The sequence below is a fragment of the Leopardus geoffroyi genome, chromosome B1 (assembly GCF_018350155.1).
Source record: "Leopardus geoffroyi isolate Oge1 chromosome B1, O.geoffroyi_Oge1_pat1.0, whole genome shotgun sequence".
Taxonomy (NCBI): Eukaryota; Metazoa; Chordata; class Mammalia; order Carnivora; family Felidae; genus Leopardus; species Leopardus geoffroyi.
Window position 1 is genome coordinate 40,407,459 of NC_059327.1, and position 23,362 is coordinate 40,430,820.

The window sequence follows — 23,362 nt, forward strand, 5'->3', positions numbered from 1 at the left end:
GAAATGATCACCACAAACAAGTTAACTAACATATTAATTAGCAAATTTCAAGTATACAATACATATTATGATGAGGTGATGGATGTGTTAATTTAACTAGATGGGGGAATCCTTTGAAATGAATACATACAGCAAATCACTACAATATACATTTTAAATATCTTACAATTTTATTTGTCCATAATACCTCAATAAAGCTGAGAAAAAGTATAAAATGCAGTATTAACTATCGTCACTGTGCTGTACATTTCCAGAATTTACTCATCTTGCATAACTGAAACTCTGTACCCTTTGACCAAATATCTCCCCACTTCCCCCACCCACTAGCCCTTAGTAACACCATTCTACCCTCTGCTTCCATGAATTTGACTATTTTAGATTGTACAGATAAGTGAGACTATGCAGTGTTTGTCTTTCTCTCTCTGGCTTATTTCATTTAGCATACTGTCCTCCAGGTTTATCCATGTTGCAAATGGCAGAATTTCCTTCTTTTCTTGTGACTGAATAACATGCCTGTGTGCATGTCTATCTCACATTTTCGTTATCCATTCATCCATCAAAAGACATTTAGGTTGGCTATTGTGAATAATGCTGCAATGAACATGGGAGTGCAGATACCTCTTCGAGCTAATTCTTTCATTTCCTTTGGATACACCCAGAAGTGGGAAAACTGGATCACGAAGTAGTTCTATTTTTTATTCTTTTGATGGTTTTCCATGAATGTACCAATATACATTCCCACCAACAGTGTACTAGGGTTTTCTTTTCCCCACAACACTACTAACACTTATTGTCTGCCATTTTGATACTAGCCATTATAACTACTGTGAGGTGATATCTCATTGTAGTTTTGATTTCCCTAATAATTAGTGACGTTGAGCACCTTTTTATACATCTATTGGCCATCTGTATGTCTTTGTTTGATAAATGTCTAGTCAGATCCTTTGCCCACATTTTAATCAAGTTATTTGGTTTTTTTTGCTATTGAGTTCTGTGTGTTCTTTGTATATTTTGGTTCTAACCCCTAATCTGATATATGGTTTCCAAATATTTTCTCTAACAGGTTGTTTTTTCACTCTGTTGACTGTTTTTGTTGTGCAGAAACTTTTTAGTTTTTGTCTATTTTTGCTTTTTGTTGCCTTTGCGTTTGGTGTCAAATCCAAAAAAAAGTCATTGCCCATATAAGTGTCAAGAAGTTTTCCCCTACCCCACCCCCCAAAAAAGAAGTTTTTTCCCTATGTTTTCTTCTAGTAGTTCTATGATTTCACATCTCACATTTAAGTCTTTAATCCATTTTGAGTTGATTTTTTTTTTTTTTTTTTTTTTTTTTTTGGTGTGAGGTAAGGGTCCAATTTTATTCTTCCACATATGGATATTCAGTTTTCCCTGCATCATTTAATGAAGAGACTATCCTTTCCCCATGGTACAATCTTGGCTCTCCTGTTGAAGATCAGTTGACTGTAAATGTTTAAAAATCAGTTTTTTTAGAAGATTTTTTTTAAAGACTGCCCCTCACAAGGACTAACCAATTCTGTTTTTTTTAATTAAAAAAATATTTTTTTAATGTTTATGTATATTTTGAGAGAGATAGAGCATGAATGTGGGAGGGGCAGACAGAGAGACACACACAGAATCCGAAGCAGGCTCCAGGCTCTGAGCTGTCAGCACAGAGCACAACGCAGGGCTCAACCTCATGAACTGTGAGATCATGACCTGAGCTGAAGTCGGGCGTTCAACCAACTGAGCCAACAGGAGCCCCTAAAAGATATTTTTTGAATGTTTATTTATTTTGAGAGAGAGCATGAGTGGGGGATGGGCAGACAGAGAGAGGGAGAGAGAGCATTCCAGGCTCCATGCTCAGTGTGGAGCCTGATGTGGTCTCAATCTTATGAACCATGAGATCATGACCTGAGCCAAAATCAAGAGTGGACGCTTAACCAACTGAGCCACCCAGACGCCCCATTTATTTCTGAGCACTCTATTCTGTTTCACTGGTCTATGTGTCTACTTTTATGTCAGTATAATACTATTTCAATTACATAGTTTTGCAATATATTTTGAATTCATGAAGTATGAAGTCTCCAGCTTTGTTCTTCTTGCTCAAGATTGCTTTGGCTATTTGGAATCTTTTGTGGTTCCATATGAATGTTAGGACTGTTTTTCTATTCCTGTAAAGAATGCTATTGAGATTTTGACAGTGATTACACTGAATCTGTAGATCACTTTGGGTAGTATGAACATTTTAATAATATTAATTCTACCAATCCATGAACACAGGATGTCTTTCCACTTATTTGTGTCTTCTTTAATTTTCTTCATCAATGTTTTATAATTTTCAGAGTACAAGTTTGGTTAAGTTTATTCCTAACTATTTTGTTCTTTTTGTTGCTATTGTAAATGGGACTGTTTTCTTAATTTTCTTTTAGAATAGTTCATTATATTTAGAAATGTTTTATATGTTGATTATGTACCCTGCAACTTTACAGAATTTGTTTACTAGTTCTAAGAGTTTTTGTCGAGTATTTAGGGGTTTCTATATATGATTGTGTCATCTGCATTATAATATTTAAGTCTATTCCTAGTACCCAGCACAGCGCCTGACACAAAGTAGGCGCTAAGTTAAAATGAATGATCTTGAATGGGGGATAATTCTGATACTAGCAAGCATTATATGAAGGAGACTATTTCCACTTTCAAAACATTTTTTTAACGTTTATTTTTGAGAGACAGAGAGAGAGAAAGAAAGAGCGAGCAAGCGGGGTAGGGGCAGAGAGAAAGGGAGACACAGAATCAAGCAGGCTCCAGGCTCTGAGCTGTCGGCACAGAGTCTGACATAGGGCTCGAACTCACAAACCATGAGATCATGACCTGAGCTGAAGTCAGACACTTAACTGACTGAGCTACCCAGGCACCCCATCTTTATACTTTCCAGTTCTGAAAACAGATTAAAAACACCTACCTGATTTATCAATGATGGCATCAATCTCTTCGATCACATCAAAATAGGCCTCGTTGTTAGTGTATTTCACCCCAGTCCGTCGCCAGGGCACCACTGACAGCTGCCCAGTAGGAAGCTGGTCACCCACATTGGTGCTTCCTAAGATAATGAATATTACTGTAATTTAATTCCATTGTGGTTAGATGTAACCAGTTATCTAATAATCATAGAACACTTCCCTAGGAGTTTCTATGCTCCCACTCTTCATGCACTCAATTGAAGAATTAAAAAAAAAAAAAAAAAAAAAAAAAGATAAGAGTTTCCCAACTTATATATGGGTAACCTAGTCTATTTTAAAAAGTTGTTGCCATCTGGTCTGCTTCCTCGACCAGAATAAAGGTTAAAAAAGTTACTTGAGAAACAGATATCATATTTTGGTTTTGAAAGAAACCTGAAGTTGGTCTCTCAAATTTCACAAAAGCTTGTAGCTTAAATAATGTATTGGCTTTCAGTAGGGATGGTAATCTACATAAATATAAAATTTTCATGGGTAAAAACAGTATTCTAGTTTAAGGTACGTTCTTAGGTACATTTATGCTAGGTGTTCTTAGGTACATTTATGCTAGGTATTAAAATGTATACATTTTACTACAACTAATGTACACTGAATGTTAGGAAAATAATACAAATTAGATCTTTCCCTAAGAGTTGCAAATCAATTCCTTGTTTTTTCCTCCCACAAGCATCAAAAATATTTTTTTAATTCAAAAGTTCTATACTGAAATTCTGAAATATTATAACTAATTAAAAATCTATTTCCTTCTTTTGTAACCTGGACCTTTTAATCTAAAGAAAGAAACATTAAACACACGCATATATTCAGCATATTTACACAACATTTCAGCTTTTCAAAAGGTACTTTCAGCTCAGGTATCTTTTTCTAGATTTAAGAGAAGTTCAGAAAAATGACTCCATAGTATTTATAAATGATCCGGGCACTAACAAAGATTTAAGAGTTAAATGAATCTAGAATATTGAAAAACCTAACAAATGTGTTTTTCTTAAAAAGAGGCACCGTATGTTAAAACATGTCATTAGGCTATAATAATTAAAGCAGTATAGGGCGCCTGGGTGGCTCAGTCAGTTAAGCAGCTGACTTCAGCTCAGGTCCACGGTTCATGAGATGAGTCCCGTGTCAGGCTCTGTGCTGACAGCTCAGAGCCTGGAGCTGCTTCGGATTCTGTGTCTCCCTCTCTTTCTGCCCCTCCCCTGCTCATGCTCTGTCTCTCTTTCAAAATAAACATAAAAAAAAAAAAAGTAATAATAATCAAAGCAGTATGATAAGGCAGGAAAGCCTAAAAACAGACCAAGAATCCATAATGACTTAGTACAAGATAAAAATATCATTTTAAAACAGGGGAAAAGGATAAGTTATGGAGCTAGGAAAACTGGTAGAAATTTTGGAGAAATAAACAGAGCCTTACTTGATATTGTATACCAAGATAATAGACTAAAGAGTTAAATCCAAAAGTAAAACCATAAAAGAACCAGAAGAAAATACACTTTTTAAAAAAGACCTTCCCTTCTGTGAGATCAAAAAGACATTCCCCTATGTTTTCTTCTAACAATTATAAGGCTTGTGTTTAACTCTTTGTTGGAATTTAGTGTACAGAATGAGTAGGGAAGGACTTCATTTTGTTCTATATCAAAGCTGACTGTCCTAATATAGATTTAACAATTGGCCCCTGATTCATTGATTTGATATATATGACATCTATCTATACCAAATTCCTACAAAAGAAAGGGTCTGTTTCTGAACATTCTACCTTATCTTAGTCACCTATTACTGGGCCAATACTATGTTTTTAAAATTATCAAAACTTTATATCTTGTATTTGATAGAACACATTTTCTCTCTTGCTTTTCTTTTGAGAGACAGAGGGAGAGAGTGAGTGCATAAGTGCAGTGAGTCCACAAGCTGGGAAGGGGCAAGAGAGAGAAGGGAGAGAAAATCCAAAGTAGGCCCACGCCATCAGCAGGAGCGCTACACTGGGCTTGAACCCATGAACCAGGAGATCATAACCTGAGCCAAAACTAAGAGTCAGACGCTAACTGACTGAGCCAACCAAGTGCCCCTCTCTTACTCTTTTTAAAAAATATTTATTTTCAAAACTGTCTTGCCCTTTAATAGCTTATCTATCTATGTATGAGTTTCTGTCTCCTGTCCTATATGAACTTAATATAGCTTGATATTTGTTGACAAGGAAAATCCACCTTTGCAGTACTTTTTCAAAATTGTCCCGGTATTCTTGCATATTTATACTTAAAAAAAATATATTGGGGCGCCTGGGTGGCGCAGTCGGTTAAGCGTCCGACTTCAGCCAGGTCACGATCTCGCGGTCCGTGAGTTCGAGCCCCGTGTCGGGCTCTGGGCTGATGGCTCAGAGCCTGGAGCCTGTTTCCAATTCTGTGTCTCCCTCTCTCTCTGCCCCTCCCCCGTTCATGCTCTGTCTCTCTCTGTCCCAAAAATAAATAAACGTTGAAAAAAAAATTAAAAAAATATATATATATATTTTTCAGGGTGGGGAGCGCCTGGGTGGCTCAGTCAGTTAAGCAACCAGCTCTTGATTTCAGATCAGGTCACAATCTCACAGTTGTGAGATCGGGCTCCATGTCTACACCCTGGCTCAGTGTTGAGCGTGGAGCCTGCTTGAGATTCTCTCCCTCTGCCCCTCCCCAGCTTGCATGCAGGCACATGCACCCATGCTCTTTCTCTCTCAAAAAATAAAAACATAAAAAATATATATATTTTTTTCAATCAGTTTGTCAAATGTCATGCAAACCCTTGTTTATATATGAAGCAAGACCCACAATGTAAAACCTGAATGAAGCAGAATGACTAATATGACTAAGTCAAAAAATTTTAAATGTGGCTAAACAAAAACACCATAGACAATGTTAAAAGGCAGATTGTGAGAAAATATCTGTGACATAGGATTCAAAAAATATACAGAACTACAAATGATCATGTATACTGGAAATATACATGATGGTTTAATGTGCTTAAATGAAAGGACTTCTTTTAAACTAGTATGAGAGGTGCCTGGGTGGCTCAGTTGGTTGAGCGTGTGACTTCGGCTCAGGGTCATCCTCTCGCAGTTCATGAGTTCGAGCCCTACATTGGGCTCTGTGCTGCCAGTTTGGAGTCTGGAGCCTGCTTCAGATTCTGTGTCTCCCTCTCTCTCTGCCCCTCCCCTACTCACGCTCTGTCTCTTTCTCAAAAATGAATAAACATTAAAAAAATTTATGTTAGTATAAAAAAAGAAAAACATTTCAATAAAAGAAAAGTTGAGCAAAGGACACAAGTAGGTAATTCACTATAGAAGAAAAACAGTCAATAAATACTTGAATGGGTTTTAACTTCCTTAGTAATAAAAAATGAGTGTGTAGGGTGCCTGGGTGGCTCAGTCAGTTAAGGGTCTGACTCTTGGTTTCGGCTCAGGTCATGATCTCATGGTTTACGAGTTCGAGCCCCATACAGGGTTCTGTGTTGACAGTGTGGAGACTGCTTGGGATTCTCTTTCTCTCCCTCTCTCAAAATATATAAATAAACTTAAAAAAAATGAGTGTGTAAATAAGACATGACTAAACTATTAAATGCCAAAGTTTTGAAAAAATTAATAATAGGATTGGCTAGGATGCACAGAAACAGCTACTGAAACTATAAATTTTCTAGAAGACAATTTGGCACAATGCATTAAAGTCCTTAAAATGTGCATGCCCTTTGATTTAGCACTTCCATTTCTATTACTGAAAATAAATCAAAGAAGATGTACACAAAGATTTAGGTATAAGAGAGTTAATTCCCTGTTATTTAAAAGAACAAGAAATCAGAACCATCATAAATATGGATTGAACAAATCACTTAGGGCCTATTTCATATGGTAGAAAATTATAAAGTCACTAAAAATTATGTAGAAGAAAATGTATCATAATGGGATAATGTTCACAAAATATTGATGAAAGTTTTAAAAAATAGACAAGAGTTGTTTTTAAAAAATCTATGCATCTATTCATTATTCATCTGTCTAGAAGAAACAGAAAATATGTCAAAATTATGGTGTGATTAAGTTATTTTCAAGGTCTTCGTGCTTTTCTGTATCTCTGACATTTCTTTAATAATCATGTGCTTCTTCTATAATCAGAAAGAAAAGCTTTTTTTTTTTTTTTTTTTAAATTTTTTTTTTCAACGTTTTTATTTATTTTTGGGACAGAGAGAGACAGAGCATGAACGGGGGAGGGGCAGAGAGAGAGGGAGACACAGAATCGGAAACAGGCTCCAGGCTCTGAGCCATCAGCCCAGAGCCTGACGCGGGGCTCGAACTCACGGGCCGCGAGATCGTGACCTGGCTGAAGTCGGACGCTTAACCGACTGCGCCACCCAGGCGCCCCAGAAAGAAAAGCTTTTTAAAGAAGCATACTTTATTGTCACTGAAATCAAGGCCTTTTCTACATAAGAAAAACATATTTCAGGTCATAATCAAAGACTATAACGAACAAAATTAAAGCACCTGGACATCTGAGAGCCCCAAAGACAAGCACTCAAAACAGTGCACCACACCGGAGAAAGCCACACCCAGGATGGCAGCAGTTTGGTTTCCTCTTTCTCCATACCTGTTATGGTGTTGACAACCGTTCGAAGGATAGTGGGAGGCTTTATCAGTTCTTTGAGGATGTTTGACTCGGTAGCCAATGGAAACCCATTGTCAAGCATCTCTTCCAGTACCTCATAAACCACAACCACATTGTCTTTGATCACTGGCTCTGAACAGACTCCAAAATAATCCTGATGAAAATACAATATGTAGAATATATAGCATTCAGAGATTGTAACAAAAAGAATCTTCCTAAAAAATAAGGACCTAGTCCTGTCCATGTGTTTACTCAGTGTTTCTGGAATATTCTTCTGCAATGAAGGAATGAAGCATAACCTTAGTTCTCTTAAGCAACCCAGTTTGGTAGATAGAACAGTGGACTGGCTTATAGTACTAGTATCATCACTAACTTCTTTTATAAATTAAGAGTAAGTCATTTAACCTTTTGGGGTTAGTTTCTTCAACTAGACAAAACATGACGAATACAAAACTGAACCTAAAGTATTACATGTGCTTAGGAACAAGAATTTGAAAGAACTATGCAAAATAATAATACTTGATATGACCCAGATTGGACCTAAAAATTTTCTTAATGCTTTCTGTTGTGCTATCTCTTAACACTGATACAGCAAATAAGAATTGAGAAGGAAATAAAATGAAATGAGGGAGATGAACTAGCACACCAGAAAGTCTCTAAGATGCTAGGATGATTCTAAGGCTTTGTCTTTTTACTAACACAGGCTAAACTTAGATAGTAAATTATCTGGGTTGTGGAAAAAGCACTGGATTCCAAATCAGAAGACCTGGGTGGTAACCTTATTGTCACTTACCAGAGTAAGTCATGCTAACTGATACAGGTCTTGATTTCTTTACTAGTATAATCAGGATAATACCACTGGACACACAAGGAGGTTATAAGAACTAAGCATGATTGATTAAATGATAATACATGTGGAAATGCTTTGTAAATTATAAAACACTTTGTAAAACGTGATGCATGATGACGAAAAAGAAATGCTAGTAGTCATTTAGCGAGGCCCTTCTAGAGGCCCTTCTAGGAACGTCAGTTGCATCTTTTACAGGACCTCTGAGATGGTCATACAAACCTTCTTGAATTCATCCATTTGCCTTTTGAGAAAGCCCATTCTATTCATGGAAAGCTCTGATTATTCAAAAGTTCTTTCTTTTGCTAAACAGAAATTTGCTTTCTAGATCTGCCTTACAGAACAAATTTACATAACAGCCCCACAGCTATTTGAAGACAGCTAACTTTCACTTCATTTTTTTTTTTTCTCCCAGCCAAACCCTGTTTGATCCTTCCACTATTCACGCTATGGTATGGTTTCTAGATCATTTCACCATCTTGCTATTTCTTTGGATATGCTCTAGTTTTCCAACATGCTCCTAAAATCATGACATCCAAAACTGGACTGTACACGTGATCTAAATTAAAATTACATTAGATAATAAAAATTGTCAGAGACATTGCAATATCCAAGAACACTTAAGAGTCAGGAATGTGTTTCTAAAACAAGACTTCTTTAAAAATGAGGATTTAAGAAGGGGGGGGAGGGGACACCTGGGTGGCTCAGTCGGTTAACCAGCTGACTTCAGCTCAGGTCATGATTTTGCGGTCTGTGAGTTCGAGCCCCGCGTCGGGCTCTGTACTGACAGCTCACAGCCTGGAGCCTGTTTCAGATTCTGTGTCTCCCTCTCTCTGACCCTCCCCTGTGCATGCTCTGTCTCTCTCTGTCTCAAAAATAAATAAACGTTAAAAAAAAAATGTTTAAAAAGAAGGGGGGGAGGTAACACATTTCCTCCCAAGAGTGTTTTTATTTTGAAAAATAAATAAAACACCTCACCAGATTTTGTCAATCAGACATAACGTGAACTACACAGTTGGGAAGAAGACTTGTGTGACAAATTGCTATAGCAAAATTATGTGCAATTCTAGCGCTGGAACTCTTCCATCATATTCTAGTACTAAACAAATAATGCAGCCAGAGAGAAAAGACATTAAAATCAGGGTATGTCCATTTACTTTTAACAAATCCTTCAAAAATGACAAGCTCTTAAGTCCCAGACTTCCAAACTAGGAACTTTACTGTTATCCCAAAGTCCTCTGTGTTTTCAACGAGATTAAACAACTTTTCTCACTTCCTGTCTCGTAATAGATTACAAAATATTGCTATGGAGGGATGAAGCAAATGCTGGGTTTCACCAATGGGACTGTTAATCTTAGAATGGGGTAAAATATCATATGTGGAAATCATAATAAGGCTCAATTAGAGTAGTTTAAGGTCATAACTACTGGGTTCTTCTACTTTTAGTTACTCCACATACTGGGGTTTATAATTCTCAGGTTTTCACTGTGGGAAAGAACTGGTATGCCACATGAGAACTGGAAACCCAGAATAGTACTACCAGAAAGTATTTGTGGGAAAAAAATTATAAAATATATTTTCATTTTCCAGACATGTGATACAGATATGACTGGAAATGAAAGGACTCTTGACTTATTTTTTAATTTCACCGTAATATCTGAGTCATCATTCTCTTCTTCTTCTCTTATTCCACAATTTCTGTATTCATATGACCAATTCCAGACCACACATGACACAGAAATTAAACCAAAGGGCCCTTGCTTCTCACTTATTGTATGATGACAATAATAAGAGGCAAATGACCGGGGAGCCTGAGTAGTTCAGTCAGTTAAGTGTCCGACTTCAGCTCAGGTCATGATCTCATGGTTTGTGAGTGTGAGCCCCACGTTGGCTGTGCTGACAGCTCAGAGCCTGGAGCCTGCTTCAGATTCTGCGTCTCCCTCTCTCTCTCTCTCTGCCCCTCCCCCACTCGTGCTCTGTCTCTCTCTTAAAAATAAATAAACATTACAAAAAAAATAATAATAAAATAAAAGGCAAGTGACCATAAGAGGTAGAATTTGAGCAATTCTTTTAGAGGGAGGATCCCATATTTGAATCCAGGGTCTGGGAAGCCTAAAATCCTGAGCTAGTAATAGTGCTGACATCTTGATATAACTTACTTTCACCTCCCCTGTACCCTGCTCCCCAAGATCTTCAAATCTATATCTGAAAGAAAAACTCAAAGTGAAAACTGTGTCTTGTAAAATGTGTCACTTAAATTCTTACAGGAACAGAAGATTTTCCAATCTTAGTTTGCAATGAAAGCTCATCACTAGTACTCAGACGCTTTGGATAAGCACTCCAAACTCAAGATGAAGTTTGGCTTCACAAATTACTCTTGCCAAGGAGAGTGAAACAAGCATTACTTAGTTTTTTCTAACACTTGAAAATATACGTATCTTTACACACTCATTACTTTTTGATGCAACTCATAGCAATGTACTTAACAATGGCTAGCATCAAAGTCCACTAAAAAAAAGAAAAAAAAAACCCAAACTAAATTCCTCTGATTTATGAATAAAAAGTGGGGTGATTCCAATCTCCAGAACTAAAATGACTGTATATAATCATACCAAGTAGAGTGGCTTCCTCATGCAACAGGTTCAGAAGTATTCAATGTGCCATTTCAGGTGCAGCCAGTTCCATAAACAGAAACAAGGATCTTATCAGATGGGAGAGGAAGTGAGCAAAGTCAGTTTTGATTTTTTAAAAAGTTCCTTAATTGAAGCTGAATACAATGGAAACAGAACTATACAGACACTTTATAATTTACACGCATGAGCCTCCTCACATTCACGCACCTGAAACGTGTCCACTACTCGGTGAAGGAATTCAATGACAAACAGCGGTGGGACCTCTGTCTGGATCACAGCCACAAAAAAGATCTTGTGACGGTAAACACTTAAGAGATAGTGGTGAGGAGTCGGAATAACTGGAGGTACATTTTCTGCCTCAGTAGCTCTCTCTTGTGCCTCAAAAAAGTAATCACAGACAGAACGGCTGACCACACTTTTCCAATGTTTTTCCAGGAAAATATCTCCAGAGGAGTTGATCAAGAAAAGGCTATGAATCATGATGGAGACTGTCAGTGAGAGAGAGAAGTCTTTTTCAGTCTGAAAGTCTCAGGACTGCCAATTTTCAACCCTAAAAATAAAAGAAGCTATGGTCAGTTCCACTCAACCAAAACACTACCTACTACACCAACGACACTAACACTATACCACTCTACCTATCTTTCAAGAGTAGATTCATGTCTTCCTCTTCTTTAAGAGCCTGAAGTATTCCTGCCTGCAATTCCTAAGGATAATTCATCAGCCATCTTGTTTGCCAATTATATACTGCCTGGTTATCCTTACTATTGCCTTAATTACTACCACTTAAAACTTGGGGCGCCTGGGTGGCACAGTCGGTTAAGCGTCCGACTTCAGCCAGGTCACGATCTCGTGGTCCGGGAGTTCGAGCCCCGCGTCAGGCTCTGGGCTGATGGCTCAGAGCCTGGAGCCTGTTTCCGATTCTGTGTCTCCCTCTCTCTCTGCCCCTCCCCCGTTCATGCTCTGTCTCTCTCTGTCCCAAAAATAAATAAAAACGTTGAAGAAAAAAAAAAATTTAAAAACTCAATTTAATTTTTGGATGTCTGATATATCAACTGGTCTGGAAGCTCCTTGACAAAGAAGACCATGCCATGGGGCGCCTGAGTGGCTCAGTCGGTTGAGCATACAACTTTGGCTCAGGTCATGATCTCCTGGTCTATGGGTTGGAGCCCCGGATCAGGCTCTGTGCTGAGCTCAGAGCCTGGAGCCTGCTTCAGATTCTGTGCCTCCCTCTCTCTCTGCCCCTCCCACGCTTATTCTCTGTCGGTCTCTGTCTCAAAAATAAACATTAAAAAAAAAAAAGACCATGCCTCATGTTTTTTGTTGCCTCATTGCAGTGCTCCCTGCACAGAAGAGAGTTTCAAAGAGTATTGAGGAGTTTTATGTATTCAGCCACATGAAATGAGAAATGCTTATGGTTGCACAGTCTTATATGGCAGCCATCAGCTAAATGCAGCCAGTGAGCACTTGAAATGTGCCTGGTCTGAACTGAGATGTGAGGTAAGTATAAGTTCCCACCAGATTTTGAAGGTCTTGTATTTAAAAAGGAATTTTAGATACCAGTAATTTAATATTAATTCGTGAATTAATATTCAGTTAATATTGATATTCTGATATGTCAGGTTAAGTAAAATATATTAAAATTAACCTAACCTTTTTTAAAAACGTGGTTAGCAGAAAAGGTAAAATTACGTATCTGGTTCGCTTTATAGATCTATTGGACAGCGCTGGTCCATAGGTGGAAAGCTATCATTGTGGTCTTTATTCATGGAGTCAGACCGCATTCTCTGAGTACTTGTTATGCACAAGGCTCTGCACTGGATGCCTTAAAGAAATCTGAGGGATACCCCAGGTCGCTCAGGCGGCAGCATCTCTACGGTGCAGTCCCCAGGAAGAGACAGCCGCGCTGTACCCCAGCTGTGGCCATTCCTCAAGCTGGCTGCGAACTGGACCAGGTGGTAAAACCGCAAAGGCCTGTTGTACCAAGGGCCCCAGGGCGAGCTTAATCCCTCTGCCCGGGGAGGAGACAGCAGGAGGGAGGGGAGGAGGGGAGTAACCAGGCTGGGGAGGAGGAGAGGCGGCTGCTAAACAGGGTTATTTTTGGTCTCAGCCCAGCTGCCTGAGAGCAAAGGATGATGGAGGCCCTTTAGGGTGGGGGTGATCAGGAGGCGGATTTAAGGTGTGCGCACATTCAGGCGGTGAAAAAGGTCGCCACACAGCACACGTGCGTTGCCATGGCAACAGTGTCCCCTCCTCCTTCAGCCACCTGGTCGGAGCGGGCCACCTCCCCAGCCCGGTAGTTGGTCCCTCACCTCTCTCCCCGCCATATCCCGTAGCTCTGAGGGTCAATCCCGCCGCATCTCCTAACTCTGACCCTGCCACCCGCGTCCCGCTGGGACCCCTGCGTGCCCCCGCCCGCACCCGCGTGTGCCCCAGCCTCCAGCCCCCGCCCTGGCCCGGTGCGTGCCCGCGCTGCCCCTAACCCCAACCGGGTCTTCAGCCCTTCTCACCCAGCCTCGCTCTTCGCAGCGCCCACAGTTCCGACGCTCGCGCAAGCCCCACCCCCGGCCGCCCCCCACACTCGCGCCGACGGCCGCTCGTCTGCTGATTGGCTGGCCGGCGGGCCTCACGGCAGCACCGCCCACGACCGGGACCTAAGAGCCGCTGATTGGACGTCAGTTAACCGCTCCTCCCCTCTGATTGATTGCTGTCCGCCGGTCACATTCTTCTTGGCTTCGAGCTCCCAGTTGGCCCGTGTTGAGGCTTCGGCAACCTCCGGTTGGTGCAGCTCTGTGGCTCCGAGCCCTGATTGGCTGTCGAGATCGGTCTGAGGGCCGCCTGGCCCTTAGTCAACCAGTCACAAAGGGGCAGCTGCTGCTGCCACCTTCGTAAACGTGGAAGGAGGCACCTCGAGGGGGATGCTAAAAAGTGTGACTTCCAGGGCACGAATTGTGAAATAGCATCATGAATAATAAGCCATGGGTAGTAACAACTATTTAAAAAGAGCCACGATGCCTTTTCATTTATGTACATTGGGTAAAGATGATTGGCTGTATATAGCACCAAGAGCTCTGGATCTGGATGCAGGAGGCCTCTTCCAGCCCCAGCTAGACAACTTAACATTGGACAAGGCACTTAACCTTTCAGAATCTCAGTTCCCAGATCTGAAAATGAGAGAGTTGGGCAGGTCTCTCTAAATTGCATTGGAGTTCCAGTGACTTTGATAATACATTTTAAGTGATTTAAATCATTGTGATCCAGAGAGCCATGAAGTAGAAGTCAGAAAACAAGGTTTCACCTTCAGTTAAACTAAAAATTAGTTATCAAATGAGATGACATATGGCAAGGTGCCTGGCACATAGTATGTGTTCAATAAAACAGCAACTGGTGTTAATGGTAATAATGTTGATCTAGACCACAAGGCTGCCACCCTGCTTGGGTTTTAGTTTTCACTTTGGTGAAAGGAAGCATGAGTGGCAGCTCCTCCGTAAAGAAGACCATGATAAATGTATATTGAAGGTGGTAGGGATTGTTCTCTTACATACTTGCTAAGGACAGATAGTTGACTAATTTTTTAAGTAAAAGAGAAAATCCAAAATCAAAATGGCTGAATGATGTGGCATCACACGAGTTCTGGTGACAGACTGCCTGGGTTTTAATCCTGATCCAATACTTGCCAGCTCTGTTACGTTGAGAAAGTACCTTTACTTCTGTAAATTTCAAGTTCCTACCTTCTCAAATAAGGGCACTAGTAGTGCCTACTTCGCAGAGTTGTGAGGACTGAGTTAGAAAAGTGTTAGCGATGGTTATTACCTAAGAAGCAGCACAAGAAGCTATCGCATATGGTTACTAAGCAAGTGTGTCAAAGATGCAGAAATGCAATCACTGCTGTGGGCCTTTCTCATTCATTGCAGTAATGTTTACTGAGAGCCTCCCACGTACCAAGCCCTGTGCTGGGTGCTGGGGATGCTGCAATAACTACCATCACAGGCATAGTGTCTGTGTCACAGAGACTAGCTGAGAAGACAAGTGAGAAGCAAGTAATTGCAAAGCAGAGTGATGGGCAAGGAGCACATGGTGGCAGGAGGAGGATTGCTGGCGGAGGGGGCTGACCTAGAATCAGGGAAGTCCTTCCAAACTGACTCCTGAAAGATGAACATATATTCCTCAAATAAAAGGGTGAATGGACAGAGAGAAGATTACATGTGGAAAGTTCTAGAGATGAGAGAACTAAGTACAGCTGAACTAGAATTGGACAAAGAGTGAAGGGAGATGAGATTAGGAAGATACAGAGAGCCAAGTGGTTGTGAGCTTAATAATTGTCTGCACATTTTGTTTATAAAATAATATATAATAATATTTATTGTAATTATAAGTACATATATATATATATATATATATATGTCCAGAACTGTGTGCCATGCACTACCCATTCATTCTATAGATATCTAGTGGGCCCTACTATGTACTAGCAACGTTCCAGTGTTTGGATACATAACACCAGTGAATATAAAACAAAGATCCTTGCTCCAGTGGAGCTTACATTCTAGTAGGAGAAGACAAATAATAATCAATAAACATAATAAGTAAAGTGTATAGTATGTCAGAGGGTGGTAAGTATAATGGAAAAAAACAGAAGGGAGATCAGGAGTGCCATAGGACTTCAGGAAAAGTTAAGGTTTTTAAAAGGGTAGTGAGAGTACATCTCATTGAGAAGAGACATTTGAGCAAAGACTTAAAGGAGGAGATGAGTTAGCCGTAGGGATATCTGGGGGAAGAGCACTCCAGTAAAGAGAATAGGCAGTGCCAAATCCTTACGACCAGAGCATCCTGGAGGAGTCCCAGGAAAAGTAAGGATGGCACTGTAGCTGGAGTAGAATGAACAAGGAGTAAAGTAGGAGATGAGGTTACAAAGTGGAGGGTGAAGACTTCACTACATAGGATCTTATAAAGATTTTGGCGTGTAGTAGTTGTGGAATGAGAAGCCAATGGAAGGTTTGAGCAAAGGAGTGACCGGGTCTGATTTTCCAATCTGCTGGGAGAAGAAGAGACTGTGGACAGAACAGAGTGGAAGGAGACCAGTCAGGAGGCCACTGTAGTAATCCAGGTAAGAGACGGTGGGGGGCTTGGGCCAGGGTGCAGCCACGGACATTGTAAGGAGTCAGTTTCTGCCTGCAGCTTGAAGGAGCCAGCTGGATTTCCAGATGGATGGGATGTGAGAAGTGAGAACAAGAGAAAAGTGAGGAGCTACTGAGCCTGAGTATCTGGAAGGACGGTTCCATCAACTGAGATTAAAAGGAGGGGGAGGGGCTCCTGGGTGGCTCAGTCGATTAAGCATCGGACTTCGGCTCAGGTCATGATCTCAAGGTTCATTGGTTCGAGAGTCCTGCATCAGGCTCTGTGCTGACAGCTCAGAGCCTGGAGCCTCCTTCAGATTCTGTGTCTCCCTGTCTCTCTGCCCCACTCATGCTCTGCCTCTGTCTCTCTCAAGAATAAATAAACGTTTAAAAAGTAATCAATAGATAAATAAAACATTAAAATTTTTTAAAAAGACTTTGGGCACAGAAGGTTTGAATGAAAAAAATTCAGAGTTCAGCCTTGGACATAGTTAATATATCTATTAGCCATCAAGTGGTGATGTTGAGAAGCTGCTGGATATATATGAATCTAGGGTTCAGGAGAGAGGTCTGAGCTAGAGATGTACCATTGGGAGTTATCAGGATATGGATATTAAAGCTAAGAGTCCAGTTGAGATGACTAAGGAAATGAGTATGGAAAAGAGGATCAGAGTCCGGGGGCACTCCGAATTTAAGGGTTCACATAGGAGAGGAAGATCCAGATTCATTTAGTCTTCCCAACTACTCTAAAATGAATTATTGTCATGATCCCCTTTTTATAGATGAGAAAACTGCAGTGGGTGCGTAAGTAATCTGCCAGAGGTCAAGTAAATAGGTAAGTAGCCAAGCTGGAGTTCAAGCACACAGGAAGATCTAAGCAGTCTGGCCCAGACTGCACACCTTTGGCCTCTCTCATAAGCCTGGGGCCCCAGTGAAGAAATGTTAAGTGGGAAAGGGAAGTGCTTTCACATGGACATTTCAGAGAGACAAGGGATGTGGGATAGGTTAGAGAAGGCCCAGCTTGAGGGTAGGGAGATCATTTAGACTATTGCAGCAATCCATGTGACAGATGCTAGTGACTTCAGCCAGCATGGGGGACTGGAGGGCACTGGACAAATTCTAGAGGCGTTTTTGAGGTAGAATGATGGGGGGTTAATTAGAAATTGAGTAGTAAGGAGGAATGGGGCATCAAGGATCATTCACAGATTTCTGATTTGGGCAGCTGTATGGATGCAAGTGTCATTTGTTGAGATGGGAATCATTGGAAGAGAGCCACATTGACGGGAGGGACAGGGGGCATGAATGCATCCATAGCCATGCCAAGGGTCATGTCCAAAGTCAACACCCAAGTATTTTTTTTAGTTTAATCAAACATTATAGATTGGGGAGCTCATATAGTACCATGTCATGGTATGAAGAGGGACCACAGGAAACCATTGACAAATAGCAAGTCTATTTTATGCATAAAAATCTCTGGGAAAAGGTTTTCTAAACGTGCCACTGACGCACTATCACAGTGTTTAACAGCTCTCACTACTGAGTTGTCTACTGTGAGAAGGCAATCTCAGCTCTCAGCTAATAATATTACTAATATTTTGGTCTGAGACAAGAGAGGCTTTGCTCACTGAGAAGACATTTTTAAGGGCTCAGTAGTGGGGCCCCAAAACCCCTCTCTGGCTTTGACACATCTCAGTGAGCAAAGCCTCTCTTGTCTCAGATCAAAGCCAGAGAGGGGTTTTGGGGCCCCACTACTGAGCCCTAAAAATGTCATCTCGCTGAGCAAGGCCTCTCTTGTCTCAGACCTCATTCCTGGCCATGCACTGAAGAAACAGAATGCCTTCCCTCAATGTCTGTATTTTCACTGATCCCTCTACTTGGCATGTATTTGTCTCTTACTCACCCTATTTGTGGAAATTCTTTCCAGCCCTCAAGGCCCAGCCATATGTTTTCTCCTCCACAAAATCTGTCCCAAGCTGGATGCCCCCACATTGGAAGTAATTTCTCCCTCTTCTGTGATTAAGTAGCATTTCACAGCTCCTTCATATAACCTACAGTGCTTTTGACACTGTGCCACACCTTTGGGTATGCAATCTGATCACCACAACTGGACTGTAAATCAGTTGAGAACCACAGTGTGCATATCTCAATGCCTAATATACATTCATTCATCTACTAAACTAATATTTATGGAGTGCCTACTGCCGCCTGGACACTGAGGGTACAAAGACAATTAAAGCATTCCTTCGAGTTCACAATCTAATGTGGAAAAAAAGACTCTAAAGAAAGGACCTGGTGTCTTTAAAAACTCAAAACCAGCTCCTTCAAGGCTAGTCATGGAAGGAGCCTGTCCTTCCAGAGAGCCTAAACCTAACACCCCTACCCTCCAACAAGAGACCCATCTTCCTCTTAGGGACCTCCTGCTACTCCCCACCATGCTGGACTTGGGAGATTAGTATTCCTTTAACTCTTCAACACCAATACAGACACACTAGTTTTTGATTTCCCACAGCAGAGCAAGGACCAGGGTGGATGCTTATACAAAGCTTGTCTAAAGACTTGGGGATCATAAAGGGGAAATGAACAGAAAGAGGAACATGCACCTGACAGTGTAGATCACAAGAGGTGATGTGATCAGGATATGCTGGGATGCACACCTGCTTCCAGGTGGCAGAAGTGCTCTCTAACCCTCCTCAGGAACCGCAGCAAAGCCAGCTCAAGTTCCTGAAATCCAAACCCTGCCTGACAAGAAGACAGTAGCGTCCCTCTCACTGCAGCCTCAGGCTGGCCTCCTGGTTCTAGTCTCCTGAGGAAAGTAGTCATGGAATCAAATGGCTCCTTCCCTAGACGCTATCCCCAGAAATACCCAACTGTGGATATCCCTGGACTTTATAACAGGTCCACCTAGGGCACAGCACTATTCTGTGTCTTCTTGCTAGATGTTCCTTCATTCTCTCTCTACACTCCTTGCATAGATTACCTCATGAGTGTAAGTACTCTTTTCATTATTGAATTTTGATTTAATATCTCCAACCTCAACCTCTTCATAAACCTCCAGATCTACATATCCAATTACCCACTTGGCATCTCCACTTACGTGCCTCACAGACATCTTAACGGGGCAAAAAGGAACTCTTGAATTTTCTTCCCAAATCTGTTCCTTCTTCCAGCCCTGCGCCACCTCCAGTTTTCCCCATCTTGGTAAACAACATCATCATCCATTCAGCTACTCAGACCAATACCCACGAATCATCCTGAAGTCCTCCATTACCCTTGTGCCCACATCTAATCTAGAAACAAACCCTGATGTTTCCATCGCCAAAGTATATCAGGAATCCATCCTCTCTTCAACTCCACTGTCACAACCCCCATCCAGGCCACCGTCGCCTCTTGCCTGAAACACCTACAGACTGGTCTCCCCATTGCACTCTAACCCCTTTCAATTCATTTTCTGTACAGCAGCAAAAGTGAGTTTAAAAGAGCATAAATTTAAATGCCTTTACCACCTTGCTATAGACTGTGTCCCCTCAAAATTCATATGTTAAATCCTAAAGTCCAATAGGATGGTATTTGGAAGTGGGGCCCGTGGGGTGTGATTAGTTCATGAGAGTGAAGTCCTTATTAGTGCTCATGAATCCATCTCTTATAGGAGACCCCAAGGAAGAACCTTGCACTTACCACCATGTAGGGACACAGAGAAAAGATGGCTGTCCATGAAACATGAAGCAGGTCCTCACCAGACACCAAATCTGCTGGTACCTTGACCCTGCACTTCTCCACGTCCAGAATTGTGAGAAATAACAGTTTGTGGGGCGCCTGAGTGGCTCAGTTGGTTAAGCGTCCGACTTCGGGTCAGTTTGTGATCTCGCAGTTTGTGAGTTCAAGCCCTGTGTCAGGTTCTATGCTGACAGCTTGCTCAGAGCCTGGAGGCTGCTTCAGATTCTGTCTCCCTTTCTCTCTGCCCCTCCCCCATTCACACTCTGTCTCTGTCTCTCTCAAAAATAAACATTAAAAAAATTTAAAAAAAGGAAATAACAGTTTGTTGTTTAAGCCACCCAGTCTATGTACTTGTGTTGCAGCAGCTTGAACAGACTAAGGTACATCTATCTATCTCCTCCCCTCTCTCCAATGGAGTCTCTTGTCCCTCCTCCAACCCACCCTCCCACTCCCCATTTCTAGGCCCTGGAATATGTTGTTCTCTCTGCTTGAAAGGTTTTCCCCCTGGTCTTCATATAGCTAGCCCCTTTTCTTTACCTTTAGGCAGTGGAGGAAGAAATTGTTTCATTATATGACTAGGTGAATGAATTATCATTATATGTCCTGTGATGGTGTATATACAGACTATTATGTAAGCAACTAGTAAGTGTTCAAAAAAAAAAATAAAAGCTCATTCAATAAAACTGAATTACTAGCCTACTCTGTTCTTATCCTAAATTGGAGCCATCAGGGATTACATTCAGGGGCATGTAACAGAAAACCTAAACTTAAATAATACTGGCTCCAACAAGATAGGGGTTTATGTTTCTCATATATTTTTTTTAACGTTTATTTATTTTTGAGACAGAGAGAGACAGAGCATGAACGGGGAAGGGTCAGAGAGAGGGAGACACAGAATCTGAAACAGGCTTCAGGCTCTGAGCTGTCAGCACAGAGCCCGACGCGGGGCTTGAACTCACGGACCGCGAGATCATGACCTGAGCCGAAGTCGGCGGCGGCTTAACCGACTGAGCCACCCAGGCGCCCCTATGTTTCTCATATTATGAGAAGTTGAGAGGCAAGAAACCCAGGGTTGGAACATCAGCTTCGCATCAAGGATTCAGGCTTCTCTTAGGTTGGCATTCCACCTTTCCTAGGGTGGAATTGCACCTTCATGCTCACAACATTGCCTTCGTGGCTCCAGGCCTCAAGCTGTATTCCACACACACAAAAAAGGAGGAAAGACAAAAAGCAAATGAACATGAGCCAAAGGGGAGCCAGTTCTCTTTGATGAGCTTTTCATGAGGTCCCACTTTTGCTCTGTTGTTGAGTATTGAGCTAAAAGAGGTCCTGGGAATATTTTTAGCTGGGCACAATACTACCCCCACCTCCCAAACAGGACTCTGTTAATAAGGAAGACAGGAGAATGGAAACTGGATAGACAACTAACAGGATGTCCACAGCCAGTGGGAGTGAATAGAGCAGTCCATGAATAGATTGGATATTTTATTTTATCAAGTTTATTTATTTTGAGAAAGAGAGAGCAGGGGAGGGGCAGAGAGAGAGGAAGAGAGAAAGAAATCCCAAGTAGGCACCACACCAACAGTGCAGAGCCTGACGCAGGGCTCAAATGGTGAAATTGTGACCTGAGCCGAAATCCAGAGTCAGACGCCCAACTGAGTGAGACACCCAGGTGCCCCTAGCTTGGATGTTTTAAATAAAGTCTAGAATTGAAAGACTTAGGGAAGACTGCCTGGAAAACAGAGAAGTTCCACAAGATAACTTTTATGTAATTTCCACAAGATAAATTAAAATAAGAAAAAACAATAAAAACATGTCCATAGAACAACAATGTCTGGTAAGTGATGGCCAGGAAAAGGGTAATGTGGTCAGCTCTGGTCTGAAAGGGCTGTAGGATGGCAACTGGTCTCAGGGTCCTAAATAGCCACAAACTGACCATGTGATCTGGGGCAGGTTAGCTAGATAAATTCTTTGGATCAAAATGTTATCTGTGAAATGAGAGGATTGGATCAAACTATCTCTGAGATCTTTCCCAACTCCAAATTTCTATTAACAATGATCTTTCTTTCTTTCTTTCTTTCTTTCTTTCTTTCTTTCTTTCTTTCTTTTTCTTTCTTTTCTAGCAGTGAAATATTTTAGACAAATGAAAGCTTACATAGAAAACAGATAAAGCAGAATGATATGGGGATCAGAATCCTGAAGTTCTGTCTACTTGGTTTCAGTCTTTACCCCCCTGGTGACCCCTGAGCTCTATAGATAGAGCGTACCTCTTTATATTTTCATGTGTAACTGTAATAAAATAAAACGATGTCTTTACTGGTATAAGTCAGGCTACAGATACAGCGGTATTCTTTTCAGAGAGGGAAAGTTGGTTTTATTTGTTAAAAACAATCTTAAACACTTTTAAAAAAAGTCAAGTTAAATCATTAGCGTTTCAAATTGTGACACTCTGTTGTGACTCTCAAGTGAAAATCACTGGGGAAATATTAATCAAATCTCATAGGAAAATTGACAGTCTCCTCCAAAATGTGTTCGGTAACATTGGGAAAGAAAGAAGCTTGGATTATAAAGAAAAGTTTTCAGAGTAACATACTTATTATTTTCTAGGTAGTTATTTAGATAAAAATTATTCTCAGAGGAAAAAAAAAAAAACAAACCTTCACTTTGCAAATACTTGTTTCCTGTGTGCCAGACTTGGCTGCTTCCTGTTTACCAAAAGTAATTGTTGGTAATTCAAAGCAAAGACCAGAAAAAAGTACCTCTTGTCAGTCACCTGCTGAACTTCCTTCCCTTTCACTTGTTACACTTTTAACATTCCCGAAGTTTTTTAAAAACCCTTTTAAAACTTTAATTTATTCGAAAAAGTAATATTGGAAAGACTCAATGGATTCTGAAATAGTTATCTTAAGTTTCTTCCTCTAGTATCTACACTCTTGAGGATAAGATTTTATGACTACTGTTTATTTTTCTGACCCATACAGAAACCTAAGCTTACCTTTATCTCCAAAATAGTCCATTATACCCAGTTTTCCTCTCTTTCTCCCCACCATAAGCTTCTGCATTTTTCTCTCCACTGCTTTCCTTCCTCCTTCTTGATCCTGCTTTTTCTCTCACTAAACGTAACCTCTTTAATTTCCAGTTAGGTCTGGAAAACACCATCTGTTCCAAGGATCCCTGGTGCAGATTATACGTTCAGGGGCTATTCCTTGAACCCAAAATCCCAGACACATGGCCAGCCAGACTTTTTCTCATTTTTTAGTTTAATTTTTGCAAATCTCCTCCCCAGACAAAATAAAGTAAATCGTATTCAGGTATTCATTAAAAGCAATGCAAAACTCAAAAAGGATATATTTTAATGATACATTTCAATTAGATGCTTGAGAAAAATACAGGTTATTGTTTACATATTTGTGTCGCCTTGTCC

The 23,362-nt window shown here is 40.8% G+C and overlaps 1 protein-coding gene and 1 long non-coding RNA gene across 3 annotated transcripts in view; one reads left to right on the forward strand and one right to left on the reverse strand.

The window, feature by feature from the left end:
• Nucleotides 1-23,362, reverse strand: part of AP3M2 (adaptor related protein complex 3 subunit mu 2) — a 111,183-nt gene that overhangs the window by 10,512 nt on the left and 77,309 nt on the right. The window contains exons 1-4 of one of the 2 annotated variants that reach the window (XM_045459226.1): nucleotides 13,618-13,739; nucleotides 11,318-11,660; nucleotides 7,613-7,784; nucleotides 2,960-3,097 (exon numbers count right to left, since the gene is read on the reverse strand). In XM_045459226.1, coding sequence (XP_045315182.1) covers nucleotides 2,960-3,097; nucleotides 7,613-7,784; nucleotides 11,318-11,590 — 583 coding nt within the window. In that variant the 5' untranslated portion in view covers nucleotides 11,591-11,660; nucleotides 13,618-13,739. Of the gene's footprint in view, nucleotides 1-2,959; nucleotides 3,098-7,612; nucleotides 7,785-11,317; nucleotides 11,661-13,617; nucleotides 13,740-23,362 lie in introns of those variants that run through there. The other variant, XM_045459231.1, reaches the window with a different exon arrangement.
• LOC123588373 lies at nucleotides 15,559-20,082 on the forward strand. The gene is made up of 3 exons (XR_006707824.1): nucleotides 15,559-16,214; nucleotides 17,007-17,059; nucleotides 19,871-20,082. It is a non-coding gene; the product is annotated as an uncharacterized LOC123588373 (long non-coding RNA).